We start from the raw sequence: 21,268 nt of genomic DNA, 5'->3' as shown, positions 1-21,268 counted from the left end.
GCATCCACAATTTTTAGGGCCACCTCCTTCAGTACTCTGGGATGCAGACCATCTGGTCCTGGGGATTTATCTGCCTTCAGAACCAACAGTTTACCTAACACCATTTTCTGACTAATGTGGATTCCCTTCAGTTCCTCCCTCCCACTAGATCCTCGGTCCCCTAGTATTTCCGGGAGATTGTTTGTGTCTTCCTTAGTGAAGACAGACCAAAGTAACTGTTCTGCTATTTCCTGGTTTCCCATTATAAATTCACCTGTCTCTGACTGTAAGGGACCTACATTCGTCTTCACTAATCTTTTCCTCTTTACATACCTATAGAAACTTTTACAGTCAGTTTTTATATTTCCCACAAGCTTTCTTTCATGCTCTTTTCCCCCTCTTAATTAACCCCTTTGTCCTCCTTTTCTCCCAGTCCTCTGATTTGCCGCTTCTTCTGACCAATTTATATGCCTCTTCCTTGGCGTTAACACTATCCTTGACTTCCCCTGTCAGCCATGGTTGAGCCGCCTTCCCAGTTTTATTTTTTCGCCAAACAGGGATGAACAATTTCTGGAGTTCATCCATGTGGTCTTTAAATCTTCACCATTGCACCTCCACTGTCAACCCTTTAAGTATAATTTGCCAGTCTATCCTAGCCAATTCCCATCACATAAAGTCTCCTTTATTCAAGTTCAGGACCCTAGTCTCTGAATTAACCATGTCACTCTCCATCCTAATACAGAATTCCACCATATTATTGTCACTGTTGCCCAAGGGGCCTTGCACAACACGATCGCTAACTTGATAATGCAATTCCAAAACCTGCTATGATGCTCAATTTACATCAGTTTAGGTGGATTTATTTTCCAACTCTGCAATTCTGAGCATTAAATTGGTTTGTACTGAAATTCTGAACTGGATCTGGAAGTCAAAATTCCTTTAATAGGATTGTGTTTAAAAAAGAAACATTTTTCTTTTGCTTTAACTAAGGAACTAAAATAGGTTAAAATTTAGATTCAGGATACTAATAAAGCAATTTTCTTTCAAATAATTACATTAATTTTGAAGTGTGGTTAGGGCTGATAAGCAATGATTCTTTTATAAATGGGGCCAAGATCACAACCTAAAAATGATTACTAAATTATGTTCCTCATCAGCAGTAACTGTCTACTTGGGATAGGGTCATTCTTAGTATAATGCAGGGGGCATCAAGGAATCCACAACAAAAGGCATTAAATGGTCAAGGTGCATATCAATTATGATCTGTGAATATTGATGGTTACTTGGAGTCCAGGTTCATACCTCACGGAAGGTGGCAGGACAAGAGGATAGGGTAGTATGGAAGGCGTATAATATGCTTGCCTTCATTGCGAGGGGCATTGAGTGCAAGAGTCAGGAAATCATGACGCAGCTCTATAAGACTTTGGTTTGGCTGCATTTGAAGTATTGCGTGCAGTTCTGGTCGCCGCATTACAAGAAGGATGTGGAGGTTATGGAAAGGTGCAGAGGTTTACCAGAATGCTGCCTGGATTAGACAGTTTCAGCTACAAAGAGAGGTCAGATAAACTTGGATTGTTTTCTCTGGAATGTTGGAGGTTGAGTGGAGACTTGATGGAAGTATATGACATTTTGAGAGGCATAGTGTAGACAGTCAGAACCTTTTTCCAAGGGTGGAAATGTCCAACACCAGAGCTATAAGGTGAGAGAGAAAGAGAATGTTTAATAGAGATGTCTGGGGCAATTAAAAAAAACACTTTTTTTTAACACACAGAGTGGTGGGAGCCCGGGCGCATTGCCAGGAGTGGTGGTGGAGGCAGATTTGATAGTGGCCTTTAAGAGGCTTTTAGACAGGCACATGGAAATGCAAAGAATAGAGGGATATGGATCATGAACAGGCGGATGGGATCCGTTTAACTTGGCATCATGTTTGGCACAAACATTCTGGGCCGCTGGACCCATTCCTGTGTTGTACTGTTCTATGTAACACGTCCATGAAGAGATTTAAATACAAACATTTTAAACCGAAAGATGATGACACCCAGGAGTCAACATTTGTCAGCAAGAAAGTGTTTTAAAAAATGGCTGAGATTATTGTCAATAATAATTAAGTTCTTGCTGCAGGAGGACATCAAATGACATCAATCATTCACGAGTATTGCCATTGCGGTTTTATTTAAATGTGTGCCAAGTTGCTGAAACTGGAAGAGAAACTGAGTTTTGGTAACTGGAGAGCAAATAGGAAAAGGAAGTGTGAACCTTCAGTGACTAATGATTGTGAAATAAACAGGACAAAGACAAAGAAAAGAAAGTTAAAGTACTTTATTTAATAGTGAATTTTGTGTAGAGGAGAAATAAAGATTAAAGGGAAAAAGGTGATTGAAAACAAAAATGTTTTACATTGAAAATCCCTTACGTATAATACATGAAAAAAAGTATGGCAGGTAATTTTCAATGCTGAAGATTAAGTAAAGAATCTTTTATTGTCATGTGTCCCAGATAGAACAATGAAATTCTTACTTGCAGCAGCACAACAGAATATGTAAACATAGTACACTGTAAACAATATAAACGATTAAAAACAGTTCAGTGCGTTATATATATTATATACACATACATAAAAGATAAACAAACAATAATAATGCATTAACAGTCCATGTAGTTCAGAGATTATTTGGAGGTTGTGGTGTTTAATAGTCTAATGGCTGTCGGGAAGAAGCTCAAGTCAAGTCAAGTTTATTTGTCACCTACACATAAATGTGCAGTGAATTGAAAGATTACCCACAGTCCAACAATAAGAGCAATAAAAATAAGCAATAACACACACAATCAAACAAAAAGAAACATCCATCACAGTGAGTCTCCTCCAGTCACCTACTCACTATGATGGAAGGCCAGAATGTCTTTTCTCTTCCCCTGCCGTCTTCTCCCGCGGTCAGGCTGTTGTAGTTGCCACGTTCCAGGCCGCGCCGGACGGTGAAAGGTCCGCAGCGGGCCGACCCCAAGCCCCGCGATCCGGGGCGGGCGAAGACACAGCCGCTGCACATTGGGGCGGTCGTGGCTCCCGACATTGAAGCCCCCGCCGGGCAGAGAAAATCCTGCGGCCTATTCCAGGCGGCGCCGGACGATGAAAAGTTTGCGGCTGGCCGTCCCAAGCCCCGCGATCTGGGGCGGGCGAAGACGCTGCCAGAGCTCCCGATGTTGGCCCCCACCCAGGGCAGGGGCTGCGAGTTTCTGACGTCCACGCGGCCGGAGCCTCCACAGGCGAGTCCCAGGTGGAGGCTGCCAGCTCCAGATGCATGGCCGATAGTAGGCCGCAGCGGGAACGGAGACACGGCCCAGAACAAAAGGTTGCGTCTCCGTTCGGAAGAGACAATTTTACATTTACAGTTCCAGCCACAACCCCCCCCCCCCCCCCCATAGTACACAACCCCAAAAAACTACATCACATTCACAGTACAATCAAGACCAAAAAACAACATAAAAACACAAAGACAGACGGACTGCAGGTAAGCCGCAGCTGCTAGGGCATTACATTTGTCAGGCTCTTGTACCTTCTTCCCGATGGCAGGGGTGAAATGAGTGTGTGGCCAGGGTGGTGCAGGTCTCTGATGATGCTGGCTGTCTTTTTGAGTCTCCGGAGGTCAGAGCCAGTGATGGGCTGGGCAGTGTTCACATCTTTTTGCAATCTTCGCTCCTGGGTATTCAACTTGTCGAACCAGGCCGTGATGCAACCAGTCAATATGCTCTCTACTGTACACCTGTAGAAGTTCAAGAAAATCCTCTCTGACATACTGAATCTCCGCAGTTTTCTCAGGAAGTAGAGGCGTTGATGGGCTTTCTTTATGATTGCATCAGTGTACTGGGTCCAGGAAAGATCTTCAGAAATATGCACACCCAGGAATTTGAAGCTTTTGACTCTCTTCACCATCGACCCATCGAACCAAAATGGCGGCGCTGCCCTAGCAGTTGCGGCTTACCTGCGGTCCATTTGTCTTTGTGTTTTTGTTGTTTTTTTGTCTTAATTGTAGTTGTGATGTCGTGTTTTTGTGTTTGTGTACTGTGTGTGTATGTGTGTGGGGGGGGGGTGGACTGTAAAATTGTAATATGTGTCCCTTCCGAACGGAGACCCGACCTTTGTTTTCTGGGCCGTGTCTCCGTTCCTGCTGCGGCCTACCATCGGCCCAACTCCTGGAGCTGGCGGCCTCCAGAACTCCGGTTCGGAGAGCCCGCGGATCGGACTTACCATCAGCGGAGCCGGCCGTCCTCGGAGGTTACGGGAACGGCTGCGACTCGCCTTAGGCTCGGGCCGCGTGGATGCCGACATCGGGAGCTCCGGCAGCGGCAGCGTGTTCGCCCGCCCCGGTTCGCGGGGCTTGGGTCGGCCCGCCGCGGACATTTCACCGTCCGGCGCGGCCTAAAATAGGCCGCGGGATTTTTCTCTGCTGGGCGGGGGCTTCAATGTCGGGAGCCACGACCGCCCCGACGTGCAGCAACAGCAGCAGCGTGTTCACCCGCCCCGGATCTGACTTATCATCGGCGGAGCCCCGTCTTCGGAGGCTGCGGGAGAGGACAGCAGGAGAAGGGAAAGACATTGTGGCCTTCCATCACAGTGAGGAGAGGACTGGAGGAGACTCACTGTGATGGATGTTTCTTTGATGGATGTTTCTTTTTTTGTGTGTTTTTGGGGTTGTGTAATTTTAATGCCTATTTAATGCTTTTATTGTTGGACTGTGGGTGACTGAATTTCGTCCAATTTGGATGACAAATAAAGCTATCTTGAATCTTGAATCTTGAATATAGACTGGTTTGTGGGTCCTCATCCTTCCTCTTCCAAAGTCCACAATCAGTTTGGTCTTACTGACATTGAGAGCCAGGTTGGTATGTTGGCACCATTTGGTCAGATCGATCTCACTTCTATACTCTGACTCATCATCTTCTGTAACGGTGGTGTCATCAGCGAACCAGAAGATAGAGTCGCCCTGTGTCTGGCCACACAGTCATGAGTATAGCGTGAGGAGAGCAGGGCGCTGATATCACAACCTTGATTTGCTGATTGTTATGGAGAAAGAATTATTTTGCCAATTCAAACAGACTGTGGTCTGTTGATGAGGAAGTAGATGATTCAGTTGTAGAGAGATGCGCAGAGACCCAATTCCGTGAGCTTGGTAACCAGTTTTTTGTTTAAATCAAAAATATTTATTCAAATATTCAAATAATAGATACAATATAATAAAATCAAAACAGAACCGACCACCATAATACAAGACAAACAATAACTAATTTACAACTATCTTACAATCCTTATCCAGGATGCATTCAAACCCCCGCGGTGCCCAGCGGTCCTGGAAATCCCCCAGGGTAAACGTGGACAGCGTGTAGTCCCTCTCTAACACTACCTGGGAGCGGACATAATCCCAGAAAAAGGGGCAGGCAGCTGGCTCGGGCAGAGCCCTCTACCGCCTGGTGCCGTTACTCACGGGTGGCCAGCTTGGCCAGGCCCAGGAGCAACCCAACCAGGACATCCTCGGCCCTACCCTTTCCCCTACGTACAGGGTGTCCAAAGATGAGGATGGTGGGTGAGAAATGCAGCCAGAAGGCACAGAGCACCCCCTTCAGATATTGGAACAGGGTCTGAAACCTCACACACTACATGTAGACGTGGTACACAGAGTCCTCCAGCCCGCAAAAGTGGCAGACGGTTGGCGAGTTTGTGAACCACGAGAGAAACAGGTTGCAGGGGACTCCTTGGTGCAATACCCTCCACCCCAGGTCCTCGATGTAAAGGGGCAGAATCCCTGCGTAGTGGAACCCCCACCGCGACCAGAAGGCAACACCGACCGCCACTCAGTGTCCAGATGGTGGACCAGGGTGAGGAAGTGCAGGGTATGGGGGAGGAGCCCGTACAGAACACGCTTCCCTACGTCTCGGAGGGAGATGAAGGGTGTCGAGGAAAGGTGGCACATGCTGTGTGGGACCAGCTCCTGGGAAGGATTTCGGCGCCTGGGTCCGCCGAGTACTTCCGGCTGAGCCGGGGTTTGCTCAGCTGCAAGTACTCCTTATGTTTGAGCCCCCCCGACACCCGGTCGGGCGGCGCAAGGGCCTTCGCCCTCCGCCGGCAGAGGGGGTCCCCGTCGGCAGCAACCAGGTTCCAGACTCTCAGCAAGTCCAGGTAGAAGCCGGGCATCCTCCCCTCATTTTTCTAAACTCCAGCTAGTACAGGCCCAGTGAGACAAATGCTCAACATAGGTTAAACCTACTCCTGGGATCATTCTTGTAAAATGCTAGCATTGAATTTGCCTTCCTTAATACCGATTCGACTTGCAAATTAACTTTTTGGGAGTCCTGCACCAGCATTCCCAAGTTCCTTTGGGTCAGGCAGCTTCTTGGGAGAGAAGGGATGGGTGACCTTTCGGGTCGAGACCCTTCTTCAGATTTTCCTAAAACATCTACAGCTTTTTGTGTCTACCTTCGATTTAAACCAGCATTTGCAGATTTTTTTTTCCCCCTGCACATCTACAGCCACCTCTCTGTCTGTCCTGCTATTAACTTCCTCAAAGAACTCCAGCAGATTCGTCAGGCAAGATCTTCCCTTCACAAAATGCTGATTTACCTGGTTACCACCCTGGTTGCCAAAACCATCCTGACATACAATAATGTTCACTTTATCCTGAACATCCGAGTGCTGCGTAACCTCCTCACCTTTTATATAATATCTTAAATCTTACCAAATCTAAAAGCTTACCAACCACCGAAGTCAGGCTAGCCGGCCTGTGGTTTTCGCTGTGTGCAGGAAAGAACCGAGTTAAGTTCAGACACAAAGAAGACAGCACAAAATGCTGGACACAAAGAAGACAGACACAAAATGCTGGACACAAAGAAGACAGACACAAAATGCTGGAGTAACTGAGTCGGTGGGACAGGGAGCATCCTGGGGGGACAGGGCTTTCTCCATCGCTGCTCCCACACTCTGGAACTCACTACCTCAAACCATCAGAGACTCCTCCTCACTCACCACATTTAAAACATCACTGAAGTCTCACCTGTTCAACACTGCCTTCAACCACTGACCGTCGCTTCATTTTATTCTTCCTTTTCTGTTCATTTATTTATTTATTTATATGTTTTATTTACCCTGTAAAGCGTCTTTGAGATTCCAGAAAAGTGCTATACAAATGTAATGTATTATTATTATTATTACTCTGGAGAGAAGGAATGGGTGATAGAAACATAGAAAATAGGTGCAGGAGTAGGCCATTCGGCCCTTCGAGCCTGCACCGCCATTCAATATGATCATGGCTGATCATCCAACTCAGTAACCTGTACCTGCCTTCTCTCCATACCCCCTGATCCCTTTAGCCACAATAGACAATAGACAATAGGTGCAGGAGTAGGCCATTCAGCCCTTTGAGCCAGCACCGTCATTCAATGCGATCATGGCTGATCACTCTCAATCAGTACCCCGTTCCTGCCTTCTCCCCATACCCCCTCACTCCGCTATCCTTAAGAGCTCTATCCAGCTCTCCCTTGAAAGCATCCAACGAACTGGCCTCCCCTGCCTTCTGAGGCAGAGAATTCCACACCCTCACCACTCTCTGACTGAAAAAGTTCTTCCTCATCTCCGTTCTAAATGGCCTACCCCTTATTCTTAAACTGTGGCCCCTTGTTCTGGACTCTCCCAACATTGGGAACATGTTTCCTGCCTCTAATGTGTCCAATCCCCTAATTATCTTATATGTTTCAATAAGATCCCCCCTCATCCTTCTAAATTCCAGTGTATACAAGCCTAATTGCTCCAGCCTTTCAACATACGACAGTCCCGCCATTCTGGGAATTAACCTAGTGAACCTACGCTGCACGCCCTCAATAGCAAGAATATTCTTCCTCAAATTTGGAGACCAAAACTGCACACAGTACTCCAGGTGCGGTCTCACCAGGGCCCGGTACAACTGTAGAAGGACCTCTTTGCTCCTATACTCAACTCCTCTTGTTATGAAGGCCAACATTCCATTGGCTTTCTTCACTGCCTGCTGTACCTGCATGCTTCCTTTCAGTGACTGATGCACTAGGACACCCAGATCTCGTTGAACTCCCCCTCCTCCTAACTTGACACCATTCAGATAATAATCTGCCTTTCTATTCTTACTTCCAAAGTGAATAACCTCACACTTATCTACATTAAACTGCATCTGCCATGTATCCGCCCACTCACACAACCTGTCCAAGTCACCCTGCAGCCTTATTGCATCTTCCTCACAATTCACACTACCCCCCCAGCTTAGTATCATCTAGGGCCACATCTAACTCCCTCTTAAATATAGCCAATGAACTGGCCTCAACTACCTTCTGTGGCAGAGAATTCCACAGATTCACCACTCTCTGTGTGAAAAAAAACTTTCTCATCTCGGTCCTAAAAGACTTCCCCCTTATCCTTAAACTGTGACCCCTTGTTCTGGACTTCCCCAACATCGGGAACAATCTTCCTGCATCTAGCCTGTCCAACCCCTTAAGAATTTTGTACGTTTCTATAAGATCCCCCCCCCCGCAGTCTTCTAAATTCCAGCGAGTTTCAGGTCGGGACCCGTCTGAAGAAGGGACTAACTCTCGACCCATTCCTTCTCTCCAGAGACGCTGCCTGACCCGCTGAGTTACTCCGGCATTTTGTGTGTGTGTGTGTGTGTGTGTGTGTGTCTGTCTTCAGCGCGGGCGGACAGGTGGGAGTCACCAGGTGAGGTGGCACCTGTCCTGCCGCTGAGTTGGCTGAGCTCTACTCCTCAACACTGTCTGATCCCTGCCCTGTCTTGCCGGGCTCCCACTCCCTGCCACAACATCCCCAGGCAGGGATACTCACCGTGTGTCCGTGTGTGATGCTGTATCCCTGACCGTGTCTCCTGGCCGTACAGCCCTGACTGTCCCTGCCCCGGCTCGATCCGTATCCGTGTCTCTGGTCCCCGCGCGGTCCCGGCTCCCTCACGCGCCCAACCGCTTCTATCACGTGACCATCATCGGCTCCCTCACGCGATCCGGGCCCTGCATCCTGCACCTTACGCTCTGCATCCTGTATCCTGCACCCTACATCCTGTATCCTGCACCCTGTATCCTGTACCGTACCCTGTATCCTGCGTCCTGCACCCTGTATCTTACACCCTTCCTTCATTCTGTATCCTATACCCTGCGCCCTGAAGCCTGCACCCTTCACCGTTCATCCTGCGACCTGTACCCTGCGCCCTGTATCCTGCACCCTGTATCCTGCATCCTTCACCCTGTATCCTGCACCCTACGCTCTGCACCCTGTATCCTGCACGCTTCACCCTGCACCCTTCATCCTGTACACTGCGCCGTGTATCCTGCACCCTTCACCCTGTACCCTGTCTCCTGTACCCTGTACCCTACGCTCTGCATCCTGCGCGCTTCACCCTGTGTCCTGCACCCTGTACCCTGTATCCTGCGCGCTTCACCCTGCACCCTTCATCCTGTACCCTGCACCCTGTCTCCTGTACCCTACGCTCTGCATCCTGCACGCTTCACCCTGTGTCCTGGGCCCTACGCTCTGCACCCTGTATCCTGCACGCTTCACCCTGTACCCTGTACCATTCACACTGTCTCATGTACCCTGCGCTCTGTACCCTGTATCCTGCACGCTTCACCCATCACCGTACCCTGTGTCATGTGCCGTGTATCCTGTACCCTACGCTCTGCACCCTGTATCCTGCACGCTTCACCCTGTACCCTATGTCCTGCACCCTGTCTCCTGTACCCTGTGCTCTGTATCCTGCACCCAGTGCCCTGCGCCCTGCACCCTGTGCTCTGTATCCTGCACCTTGCGCCCTGTACCCTGCGCTCTGTATCCTGCACTCAGTGCCCTGCACCCCGCACCCTATATCCTGCACCCAGTGCCCTGCACCCTGTGCTCTGTGCTCTGCATCCTGTATCCTGCACCCTACGCTCTGCACCCTGCACCCTACGCTCTGCACCCTTCACCCTGTGTCCTGCACCCTGTCTCCTGTACCCTGCGCCCTGTACCCTGCGCCCTGTACCCTGCGCCCTGTACCCTGCGCCCTGTACCCTGCGCCCTGTACCCTGCGCCCTGTACCCTGCGCCCTGTACCCTGCGCCCTGTATCCTGCACCCTGTATCCTGCACCCTGTTGTCCCCATTTGGGTATCTGCGGGAGCCTTTTGAACGCTCCTCCTCTTTCCCTCGGTCTCTTTGATTTCTAACATCCGCATTACTTTTGATTAACACCTGTAAAGCATCCGCACGAATGCTTCCTCCTTCCTGAACGCGACTGGCGGCCACCCTCCTCCCAGTCCCAGCCATCCCGTGATATCATGAGATGAGTCTCGACCCGAAACAGCACTCGTTCCCTCTCTCCAGAGGAGATGCTGCTTTGCTTGTCCCGCTGAGTTACTCCAGCATTTTGTGAATAAATACCTTCCCAGTCGTTCAGTCTCCATTGATTGCAGATTCTGCCCTCAAGCTCTACTACCCGAGGACAGGTTATGACTCACATGCATTGGTGGTTCAGTGGTAGAATTCTCGCCTGCCACGCGGGAGGCCCGGGTTCGATTCCCGGCCAATGCAACAATGTTTTTTTCTCCCTGCTCTTTTCCCTAACTTGTGTGAAAAATGAATGGCAACATAATTGAAAATGTATTTATTCAACCGGTTATATTTTATTGCTTATTTTATTGCCCCAATCTTTAGAGGTTCATTATAACACGTCTACCTTTCTCCACCATCAGCAGCCAGCAACATTTAGTGTAAGGAAATAACTGCAGATGCTGGTACAAATCGAAGGTATTTATTTCACAAAATGCTGGAGTAACTCAGCAGGTCAGGCAGCATCTCAGGAGAGAAGGAATGGGTGACGTTTCGGGTCGAGACCCTTCTTCAGACTGATGTAAGGAAATAACTGCAGATTCTGGTACAAATCAAAGGTATTTATTTCACAAAATGCTGGAGTAACTCAACAGGTCAGGCAGCATCTCAGGAGAGAAGGAATGGGTCGACACCCTTCTTCAGACTGAAGGGTTACACATTTATGTCTGCCTACTAATCTCTGTGCCGGGAGTTTGGTGTTGGACGTGAATTATATGAAAAATCAAAAATAAACTGCAAATGGTAGAAATCTTAACAAAATATTCAGAAAATGCTGGAAATACTCAGCAGGTCAGGCTTCATCCATGGGAAGAGATGAAGCCTAATCCCATCCCTTGCTTCACTTGTTTTCTCTGGGAGTTGGCGGGACTTGCTTGGCTTGACTTCCTGGGCATTTTGCAGCTCCTACGTTATTTTGTCTTGTTCTCACTTTCTGACTTTTCCCTTTAACCCAAAGACCAGATAATCTTGTTTATCACCATGGTCACCCCAATTTTACTCTACTTGATATCTCCCTCGATAACCTGGCCCCAACTTCCACACCTCCCCTACATCTTAACAAGCTCCTTACGTCTCCTTCCCAGTTCTGATGATTCGTCTTCAACCTGAAATATAGCTATGATCCTCTTCACATGGATGCGACCGAACATATAAATAGCATTTGTTGTTTTTAATATGTGAATGACGTGTCTGCCCATTGGGGCTAAATGGGTATAATTAGGCCCTCAATGCAGTTTGGGAGAGCACATTAGTTTAATTTTCTTATTCTCCCAACGGATTTGGAAGATTTTGTGGAAACATTTTTTGGAGACTACTTCTCCAGTGCTTTGATGTGCCCTCCTTAGGTAGATCATGTTTGAAAGATGCACAGTAAACCAAGGATGTGGTTGAATTTGAGGTATTGATTGTCAAACAACTATTTCTTCCTGAAGAAATGGCCTGAAGAAAGGTCTTGACCCGAAATGTCACCCAATCATTCTATCCAGAGCTGCTCCCTGGCCCACTGATTTATTCCAGCATTTCAATTTAAACCAGTATCTGCAGTCCCTTCCTACAATTATTTATTCCGGTTGTAAAAACAAAGAACTGCAGATGCTGGTTAAAACACAAAGGGACACAAATTGCTGGAGTAACTCAGCAGGTCAGGCAGCGTCCCTGGAGAATGTGGATTCGGGTTGAGACCCTTCTTTAGACCCACTGAGTTAATCTAGCACTTTGTGTCAGTTTTCTCTTTGGTTCGGCCACATATTGACTTCAAGTTTCAAGGAATCCTCTCACACATTAACATTGTCTTTGTGTTATGAAGTATGGTAATCTAAGATTGATTCTTCTATTTTTATTCACATTACAATAACCTTATCTTAATCAAAACCATCAAGTAAGAAAACTTATTGTTTTTTTAAACATATATATTTTACTTCCTCGCCTGAGGAAGATTTGCTCAATGATTTGCCCGAAGCTATTCTGGTGTACTGAAGTTGATGAATTTCATCATCAATGTTTGCCTTTTCTGATTATAGAATCTGGATTTCATGGGTGCATCTGTGGGAGGAAAATAAATTGATGACATTTCGTTTTACGATCCTGCATTGTGAATGAGAGTTGAGAGGGAATGTAACCAGTATAAAGAGAAGAGGCGGGGTGACGAGACAGGGTCAGCTGGTCGTTGGTGGACAAGGAACTGCAGATGCTGGAATCTTGAATAAAACATAAAGTGCTGGAGTAACTCAGCAAGTCAGGCAGTTCATGTGAATTACATGGACAGGTGATGTTTTGGGTCAGGACCCTTCTTCAGACCTTCATGAAGGATGATAGGCAGATGGGCAGATAGAGAGCCAGGTGGGGGACAGTGAGGGTGGAATCAGGAGAGAGTGGAAGATGGATTGTAGATGGACAAAAAAAAGTTGATGGAGCCAGGTGGCGAGGGGAGGAGGGTGGTTAGGAGAGAAAGGTGGAACAGCTAGGAGACAGACAGGAACACACATGCACAAATGCTACAAATTCCATGATCACAGTATGAACAAATGCCATGATCACAACGAATGGCGGTGCTGGTTCCAAGTGCCAAATGGCCTCCTCCTGTACCCATTTTCTATGTTTCTACCAGTGGTTTAACGTGATAAATAAGGACACCATTACTGTTTATGGGAACCATTAGGGGAGAGGCTAATTAAATTTGGGCGGAATAAACCAGAGCTAGGAAGTAGACATTTCAAGCAAAAATCAAAGGACTGGAGGAAAGATTAGGCACAAGGCAGTATCTGTGGATGGAATGGATAGACAATAATTGATATTGGAATGCACCCAGAAAAATACCTGACACCAAACCAGTGTCACACTTTAAATTGATGAGTTGGAATGCAGCCACCGCTGTTCCTCGGTAGTATAATGGTTACTATCCCCGCCTGTCACCGCTGTTCCTCGGCAGTATAGTGGTTAGTATCCCCGCATGTCATCACTGTTCCTCGGTAGTATAGTGGTTAGTATCCCCGCCTGTTACCGCTGTTCCTCGGTAGTATAATGGTTACTATCCCCGCCTGTCATCGCTGTTCCTCGGTAGTATAGTATAAGACAATAACTGCAGATGCTGGTACAAATCGAAGGTATTTATTCACAAAATGCTGGAGTAACTCAGCAGGTCAGGCAGCATCTCAGGAGAGAAGGAATGGGTGACGCTTCGGGTCGAGACCCTTCTTCAGACTTTATAGTGGTTACTATCCCTACCTGTTACCGCTGTTCCTCAGTGGTATAGTGGTTAGTATCCCCCCTCTGTCATGGCTGTTCCTCAGTAGTATAATGGTTACTATCTCCGCCTGTTACTGCTGTTCCTCGATCTTATAGTAGTTACTATCCCTACCTGTTACCACTGTTCCTCGGTGGTATAGTGGTTAGTATCCCCCCCCTGTCATGGCTGTTCCTCGGTTTTATAGTAGTTACTATCCCTACCTGTTACCGCAGTTCCTCGGTAGTATAGTGGTTAGTATCCCCGCCTGTTACCGCTGTTCCTCGGTTTTATAGTAGTTACTATCCCTACCTGTTACCGCTGTTCCTCGGTGGTATAGTGGTTAGTACCCCCCCCCCCCCCTCCCTGTCATCGTTGTTCCTCGGTTGTGTACTGGTTACTATCCCCGCCTGTTACCGCTGTTCCTCGGTTTTATTGTAGTTACTATCCCTACCTGTTACCGCTGTTCCTCAGTGGCATAGTGGTTAGTATCCCCCCCCCTCCCTGTCATCGTTGTTCCTCGGTAGTGTACTGGTTACTATCCCCACCTGTTACCGCTGTTCCTCGGTAGTATAGTGATTAGTATCCCCGCGGGTCATCGCTGTTCCTCAGTGGTATAGTGGTTAGTATCCCACCTCTGTCATGGCTGTTCCTCGGTAGTATAATGGTTACTATCCCCGCCTGTCAACGCTGTTCCTCGATAGTATAGTGGTTAGTATCCCCGCCTGTCATGCAGAAGACTGGAATTCAATTCCCCGCTGGGGAGGATTTTTTAAAATCAATATCCCCGTGAACCGAGGTTAATTATTAATATCTATATACTAATACTCTCATTTGTTATCTTGTTTGTGACTGAACTTCAGCCAAAACGCTACACGATAGCGCGACAATTTTAGGCCCACCTTACTCACCATTATCACTTTAGTGATAATGCAAGTAGTTTTATTGAAATCGATCTTATATTTTTTAAGTTATTCACATTTTAAAGTTTAAAAGGAGGGGAGGGGAAGGGAAGGGGGGAATAGGGAGAAGGGAGAGGGGAGGGGGGTTGAGGAGAGAGGGGAGAGGGGCGGAGGACAGGGTGCTGCACCAATGCAGGAGAGGTTTGGGCCCAACCGGTCTACTTTGTCTAGTTTATTTACAAAATCAGTCCACGTGCCAATATTTAATCTATTTGGTAAATCTTAACTCAGTCAAAGCTAAATCTTGCGGCGTGGTCGGTGATTAGATTGCACACAGTGTTCAATGCGAACGTGCTGCAGTTTCAGGTAGTGCAGGTCGGTGTCAGTTCTTTTTACCTCTTTGCAAAGTTGTGTTTTATAATCATTTTCGCTCTCCCGTGCAGCACAACGTCATGTTGGGGTCTGCATTATAGGTAGCCGATGGGTGAGGACAGAAATCGGTTCCAGCGCTCACAATAGAGCTGTTAAAACTAGATGGGACACTGGGAATTAACCAAAACCACTACCAGAACCAAATAAGCTGGAGGAGAAACACCTGCAGGGTTGCTGAATTTACGCTGGGAGGCAGAAGAGAGTCAAGAGTCGAGTCAAGAGTCAAGAGTGTTTTATTGTACCGAAACGGGATCAATGAAATTCTTACAACAGATATGTGCACACAGGACCCGTAAACAACATAATAAACAACAAAAAATAAGTCTATGAAAAAAATAATAGTGCAAAGACAAAAAACACAAAGTTCTGGGGGGGACTCAGCGGGTCTGGCAGCATCTGTGGAGACAATGTTAGCTTCTTCAGAGTATTTAAATTAAAATTCCCACCACAGTGGTTCAAATAAGGAAATGGCAGTCTTTTGGAAATCTTGATTAGATTGATTTTATAGGAATAAATGAGGTATAGATTAATTCTGTAAACAATATACCTTTGAGATTACAAAATATATTTCCTTTGCTTTCCTTTACCTTGTTTAGAAAAACAAATCTTAAATGTTTTGGATACATTGACGTGCTCTACATTTAATACCGACGATTGTGTGTGAGAGGTGGGGGATACAGCATTCCTAATGCTGATGAGTAGTGATTGAATTTTTATGTTAAAAGTAAATAGAATATACTTACTCATGTGGCAAAATTAACGGCTATGCAATATTATTCTGTTAAATCTCGAACAACAGAGATATGTTGTGCAGCAAATAGAATGAACAATTGTTAACCGGAAGGCAATAGATCAGGAAACACCATTATGCACTTGAAGCAGGATGAGCTATTTAATTATAGATAACCAGTTTTAGAAACATAGAAACATAGAAAATAGGTGCAGGAGTAGGCCATTCGGCCCTTCGAGCCTGCACCGCCATTCAATATGATCATGGCTGATCATTCAGCTCAGTAGCCTGTACCTGCCTTCTCTCCATACCCCCTGATCCCTTTAGCAAAAAGGGCCACATCTAACTCCCTCTTAAATATAGCCAATGAACTGGCCTCAACTACCTTCTGTGGCAGAGAATTCCACAGACTCACCACTCTCAGTGTGAAGAAATGTTTTCTCATCTCGGTCCTAAAAGACTTCCCCCTTATCCTTAAGCTGTGACCCCTGGTTCTGGACTCCCCCAACTAGCCTCTCCAACCCCTTAAGAATTTTATATGTTTCTATAAGATCCCCCCTCAGTCTTCTAAATTCCAGCGAGTACAAGCCCAGTCTATCTAGTCTTTCCTCATATGTAAGTCCCGCCATCCCAGGGAATTGGAAATTCTGATAGAAAGATGACTGTGCCTGTGGCATTTTTGCTGTAAATGTAATCCATAGAATGCAAAATAATATGTGGTGTTCTTGAGAGACTTGTGATGACAAATTGGATTTCTCCCATTTTTGGCCCACAAAACACAAATTGCATAGGACATCAAAATTCATGAAATTGAATAAAAATGCAATGAAACACCAAATATGATCTAAAATATGGTCTGCTTGTTTCTCGAAGTGAGCTGTGTGAAGGCATCTCTGGGAAATATAGTCACTTGTAGGGATATTATATCGTAAAGTAACTTTGTCTTTGGTGGTCTATTGGATGAAATACTTTAGTGCAGGTTTGGGAGAATGTCGAAGAAGAGGCGCAGTGATGTCCCATATGTTTGAATTTGGCTGATTGGGCAAAATCTACCAGTGGCCCCATATCACAGTGAAATGTGGAAACATCAATTGGGCAGATTGCAGCAAGAAGTTCTGAAGAACACATTATATATATATTTTTAAATGTAATCGATGATGTCGCAACCGTGATGAGGGTTCAAATATTCTGAGCTTTGATCACTGAAAGCGGTGAGATGCCCGTGTGCAAGACAATGATGACAGAATGTCTCGTTACAATTTCTGTGTGGTGTGTTCTTAGCCTTCTTTGAACGCTGTAAACTCCAACCTAAAGCAACAAATTAAGTCGGTAGGGGAGGAAACATGGGTTGGTCCAATTTAAGATGCCACTCTGTGCGTGACTGACGCTGGAAAAACGTTGGATGCCCTGAGGTGAATCGTGCGGGAAAGTGCCTGGGCCAGTTTCACAGTGGTAGTGATTTCACCCGGAAATGTTCTCAAGCATGATCTAACCTGGGTTAACGCAGTTTCTTGCAGGGGCTGCGCATATTTTAAAAAAAACATGCTCATTTATCCCAACCTCGGGATGTTATTATGGCTTACTCTGAGCCCAGTTCAAATTAAATTTAGACTAGGTATTATTTTTTTTAAAAATCAGACGTTTTCACCTTTTCCGGCTACTTTATTTCTCTGCAAGACAGCGAAGATCAAGTTCTTCTGTGCACTGAATTTCTATGGTTCAGTTCCCAAGTTCAAACTTGTTTTTAAGAACCCTCAACATAATTGCAGATGTACGATAAAATGCATGCAAGAAGAAATTGAAATATTATGAGTCATGAGCAAATCTATTTCAGCTCTATTTAAGTTTCGAGCAGATTATGTGCAATTTTCGTTCCAGTTTAAAAAACCCCAATAGCATTCTTTAAATGGGCAATGGTGTCAGTACGATGTTGTCGGTTTGAAACAATTCTTACTGTTATTTTCCGCCGATTTCTCGGTTTAGATCACAGGAAGAACTTGTTTGTTTAGTAATCGCTTGGCAATGAATGGGGAGAAATTCCATTACTGTACTATTTTATTAAATCAGACCCTGGAAGAATTTACGGTTCCAATGTCCTCTCACAAAATACAGTCTCATGGATGTGTAGGGGAAAAAACTGCAGTTGCTGGTTTAAATCGAAGGTAGACACAAAATGCTGGAGTAACTCAGCGGGTCAGGCAGCATCTCAAGAGAGAAGGAATGGGTGACGTTTCGGGTCGAGACCCTTCTTCAGTCTGAAAAATGTCTTCAGTCTGAAGAAGGGTCTCGACCCGAAACGTTACCCATTCCTTCTCTCCTGAGACGCTGCCTGACCCGCTGAGTTACTCCAGCATTTTGTGTCTACCGTCTCATGGATTATCATTTTCCACAGTACCCGTTTGAAAAACGTGAAACGCATCCTGTCTGTAGCTTAATTTCCCGTCGTATTAACCGATCTTGCAAAAGTAACCATTTGGCCCCTTAAATAAAAATGTATAACCAGTTAGCGATGGACGTATTTAATGACTTCGTATATCCATGGTACGAAGTTTTAGCAGTGAGAAATAACTTTTATCAGGTTTGCACCGTCTGGGAAAATTACACGAATGTAGACCGGCTTCTTCTCGACAAGAGAATAATTGGTGAGATAATACAGGCTGCATGCGATCACAGAATCTTTTCAATATGTAAAAAAAAACCGTGCCAAACCGGCACCATTTGCGTAAAGCACAGTTCTGGTGCGATATGTTTTATTTAAAAGAGACCCTCAGCGTGCGATGGGACTTGTTACCTTGGAACAGCTGAAATTATTGACAGTGCAGGTTGTTTAGAGCGAAAAAGTGACTGTTTCATCCAATCCAGTGGCGTTCCAACGTGAATAAAACGCCCCTCTCCAAAGAGTGTTGTGCAGATGTTCACCAAGTTTAGTGCTCTCTCTCTCCCTCTCCTATTGTGCGTGGTGGGAGCAGTTTGTTCCATTCATTGCCTGCTAATCGCTAATACCATTTACAGAGGGGCGTGAGCTAGCGGGTGTTCACAGTTCCATATTTGCCAGTCAGATTGCTGGGTGCTGGCAGGCTGGCAGAGCGGTTAAGGAGCATGCCGGCCACCTTAATCTTTGGAAACCTCGCCTGTCACCTCTAGCCTCTCGTCCATCATGTTGGGACGCCGAAAGGATGACTTATTTAAAACCCGGCAAACTTTGTTTCTGGTTGGTTGTCCCTTGTGTCTGGCTGGCAAGCAGGAGACGCCACAAGACCAAGAGAAATGTGGCGATCGCCGCCGCGTGTTTGATTTATGCCTTGGTGGTGATGCAGGGCACTGTTTTATTCCAGGTCCGGCTCTTTGACTATGTGGACAGAAGGGAGGTCGCGCCCTTTAGTCGGCTCCCGGACAGCTTCCCAGCCGGGGAAAGGGAGCAAGAGAGGGTCACATTCAACCCGAACGTGGTGTACATAACGATGAGGTCAAAGAGGATCAAACCGGCCAACATCAGGGGAACAGTGAGACCCAAACTCAGGAAGAAATGGACGGCTAAGAGTGACCCAGGTTCATTCAAGAGCCAGGGCAGCCAGTCAATAGACCAACGATTGAGGGGGACCGAGAACGCAACACGTTTATCTCTGGTCAGAGCTAAGGTGGAGCGGTGGGCGGAAAGTTCTCACCGTGCAGGTGAGAGGAAATCCATCCAAGCAGAGGATCAAAACACTGGGAGCAACATACGGATTTACAGCGACAGCGCTCCTCCCTGGCTCAGCCGGCGAGATATCAACGCCATGCGCTTCCTGGCCGATTCAACCATCGCTCAGATCCATAAGGTCCCCCAAAACGGACGCCGACCTCTATATTTACTTGAAGGAGTCGCCGGGGAACAGCAACCGTTGAACCCCAGCTCCCGGGACACGTCGAAAGCACCGGGCTGCCCAGGGCAGCCGTGCGGGGTCCTCAAGAGGCCGGTGGATGTCATGGAAGTGTTTGCTTTCCATCTGGACCGCATCTTGGGCTTGAACAGAAGTCTGCCCGCTGTGGTCAGAAGGGTTCATTTTGTTGGAGGTGAGTGGCGCACCAGGTAACTTCGCTCCAGCCCAGCCAACCTTGTCGGTCAGCTCAGGTGTGGAGAGGGAATCCAGTTTCAGTGTCCCGGTTGAACTTTCCAATAGTATAAGACGATAACTGCAGATGCTGGTACAAATCGAAGGTTTTTATTCACAAAATGCTGGAGTAACTCAGCAGGTCAGGCAGCATCTCGGGAGAGAAGGAATGGGTGACGTTTCGGGTCGAGACCCTTCTTCAGACTGATGTAAGAAAATAACTGCAGATGCTGGTACAAATCGAAGGTATTTATTTCACAAAATGCTGGAGTAACTCAGCAGGTCAGGCAGCATCTCAGGAGAGAAGGAATGGGTCGAGACCCTTCTTCAGACTGAAGGGTTACATATTTACATATTTGATTTTTCATATAATTCACGTCCAACACCATACTCCCAGCACAGAGATTAGTAGTGTAACCCTTCAGTCTGAAGAAGGGTCTCGACCCATTCCTTCTCTCCTGAGATGCTGCCTGACCTGCTGAGTTACTCCAGCATTTTGTGAAATAAATACCTTCGATTTGTACCAGCATCTGCAGTTATTTTCTTACATCAGTCTGAAGAAGGGTCTCGACCCATTCCTTCTCTCCCGAGATGCTGCCTGACCTGCTGAGTTACTCCAGCATTTTGTGAATAAGAACTTTCCAATAGGCTTCTCGCAGACGACAGGCGACAGACAGCGCGCTTGCTCAGAGCAATTGCAGGCAGTTCTGCGTTCAAGCGCGTTTCCACAAATGGATACAACGCGTCTGATGAATGATGAACACTTGTGTGTAGAAAGGAACTGCAGATGCTGGTTTAAACCGAAGACAGGCACAAAAATGCTGGAGTAACTCCAGGCAGCATCTCTGGAGAGAAGGGTGAAGTGTGAAGAAGGGTGTTGACCCGAAACGCACCCATTCCTTCTCTCCAGTCCCCTCTGCCTGTCCCGTTGAGTTACTCCAGCATTTTGAGTTTAATTAGGGAGCGATGCGATACAATAGAACTTTATTTATCTCAGGAGGAAATTGATCTGCCAACAGTCATAAAACACAAGATACATGAAACATGAAATTAAAGTGAAGGGTGGAAAGGATTGGGGATGTGCAAAGTTGGGGGTGGGGAGGGGGGACATTCTACCTCATGACAGAAGGGGGAGGAGTTGTACAGTTTGATAGCCACAGGGAAGAAGGATCTCCTGTGGCGTTCTGACCTGCATCTTGGTGGAACCAGTCTGTTGCTGAAGGTGCTCCTCAGGTTGACCAGTGTGTCATGGAGGGGATGAGCTGTATTGTCCAAGGTGCTCTGCAGTTTGAGGAGCATCCTCCCCTCCAAGACCACCTCCCATGAATCCAACTCCGACCCCAGGACGGAGCCAGCCTTCTTGATGAGCTTGGTAAACCTGTTGGCATCCGCGGCCTTTGCCGTGCTGCCCCAGCACATGGCAGCGAAAAAGATGGCTCCGGCTACCACCGACTGGCAGAACATCTGCAGCATGTATTACTATTTGTATTATGCGGAGCTGATTGCTTATAGCACAGTTTCGATCGGGAACTAGA

The 21,268-nt window shown here is 46.7% G+C and overlaps 2 protein-coding genes and 1 non-coding gene across 3 annotated transcripts in view; 2 read left to right on the top strand and 1 right to left on the bottom strand.

The window, feature by feature from the left end:
* Positions 1-8,951, bottom strand: part of tmem144b (transmembrane protein 144b) — a 49,428-nt gene extending 40,477 nt beyond the window's left edge. The window contains exon 1 of the mRNA XM_078412662.1: positions 8,828-8,951. The gene's annotated coding sequence lies outside the window, so the exon portion shown is untranslated. The remainder of the gene's footprint in view (positions 1-8,827) is intronic.
* A 1,537-nt stretch (positions 8,952-10,488) lies between these two features.
* Positions 10,489-10,559, top strand: trnag-gcc (transfer RNA glycine (anticodon GCC)). The gene has a single exon. It is a non-coding gene; the product is annotated as a tRNA-Gly (tRNA).
* An 8,004-nt stretch (positions 10,560-18,563) lies between these two features.
* The window catches only part of gask1b (golgi associated kinase 1B), a 46,172-nt gene continuing 43,467 nt past the window's right edge, over positions 18,564-21,268 (top strand). Inside the window, exon 1 of the mRNA XM_078412655.1 lies at positions 18,564-19,695. Coding sequence (XP_078268781.1) covers positions 18,819-19,695 — 877 coding nt within the window. The 5' untranslated portion in view covers positions 18,564-18,818. The remainder of the gene's footprint in view (positions 19,696-21,268) is intronic.

This window comes from Rhinoraja longicauda, chromosome 1 (assembly GCF_053455715.1).
Source record: "Rhinoraja longicauda isolate Sanriku21f chromosome 1, sRhiLon1.1, whole genome shotgun sequence".
Lineage (NCBI taxonomy): Eukaryota > Metazoa > Chordata > Chondrichthyes > Rajiformes > Arhynchobatidae > Rhinoraja > Rhinoraja longicauda.
This window is presented reverse-complemented; position numbering and strand designations above follow the sequence as displayed.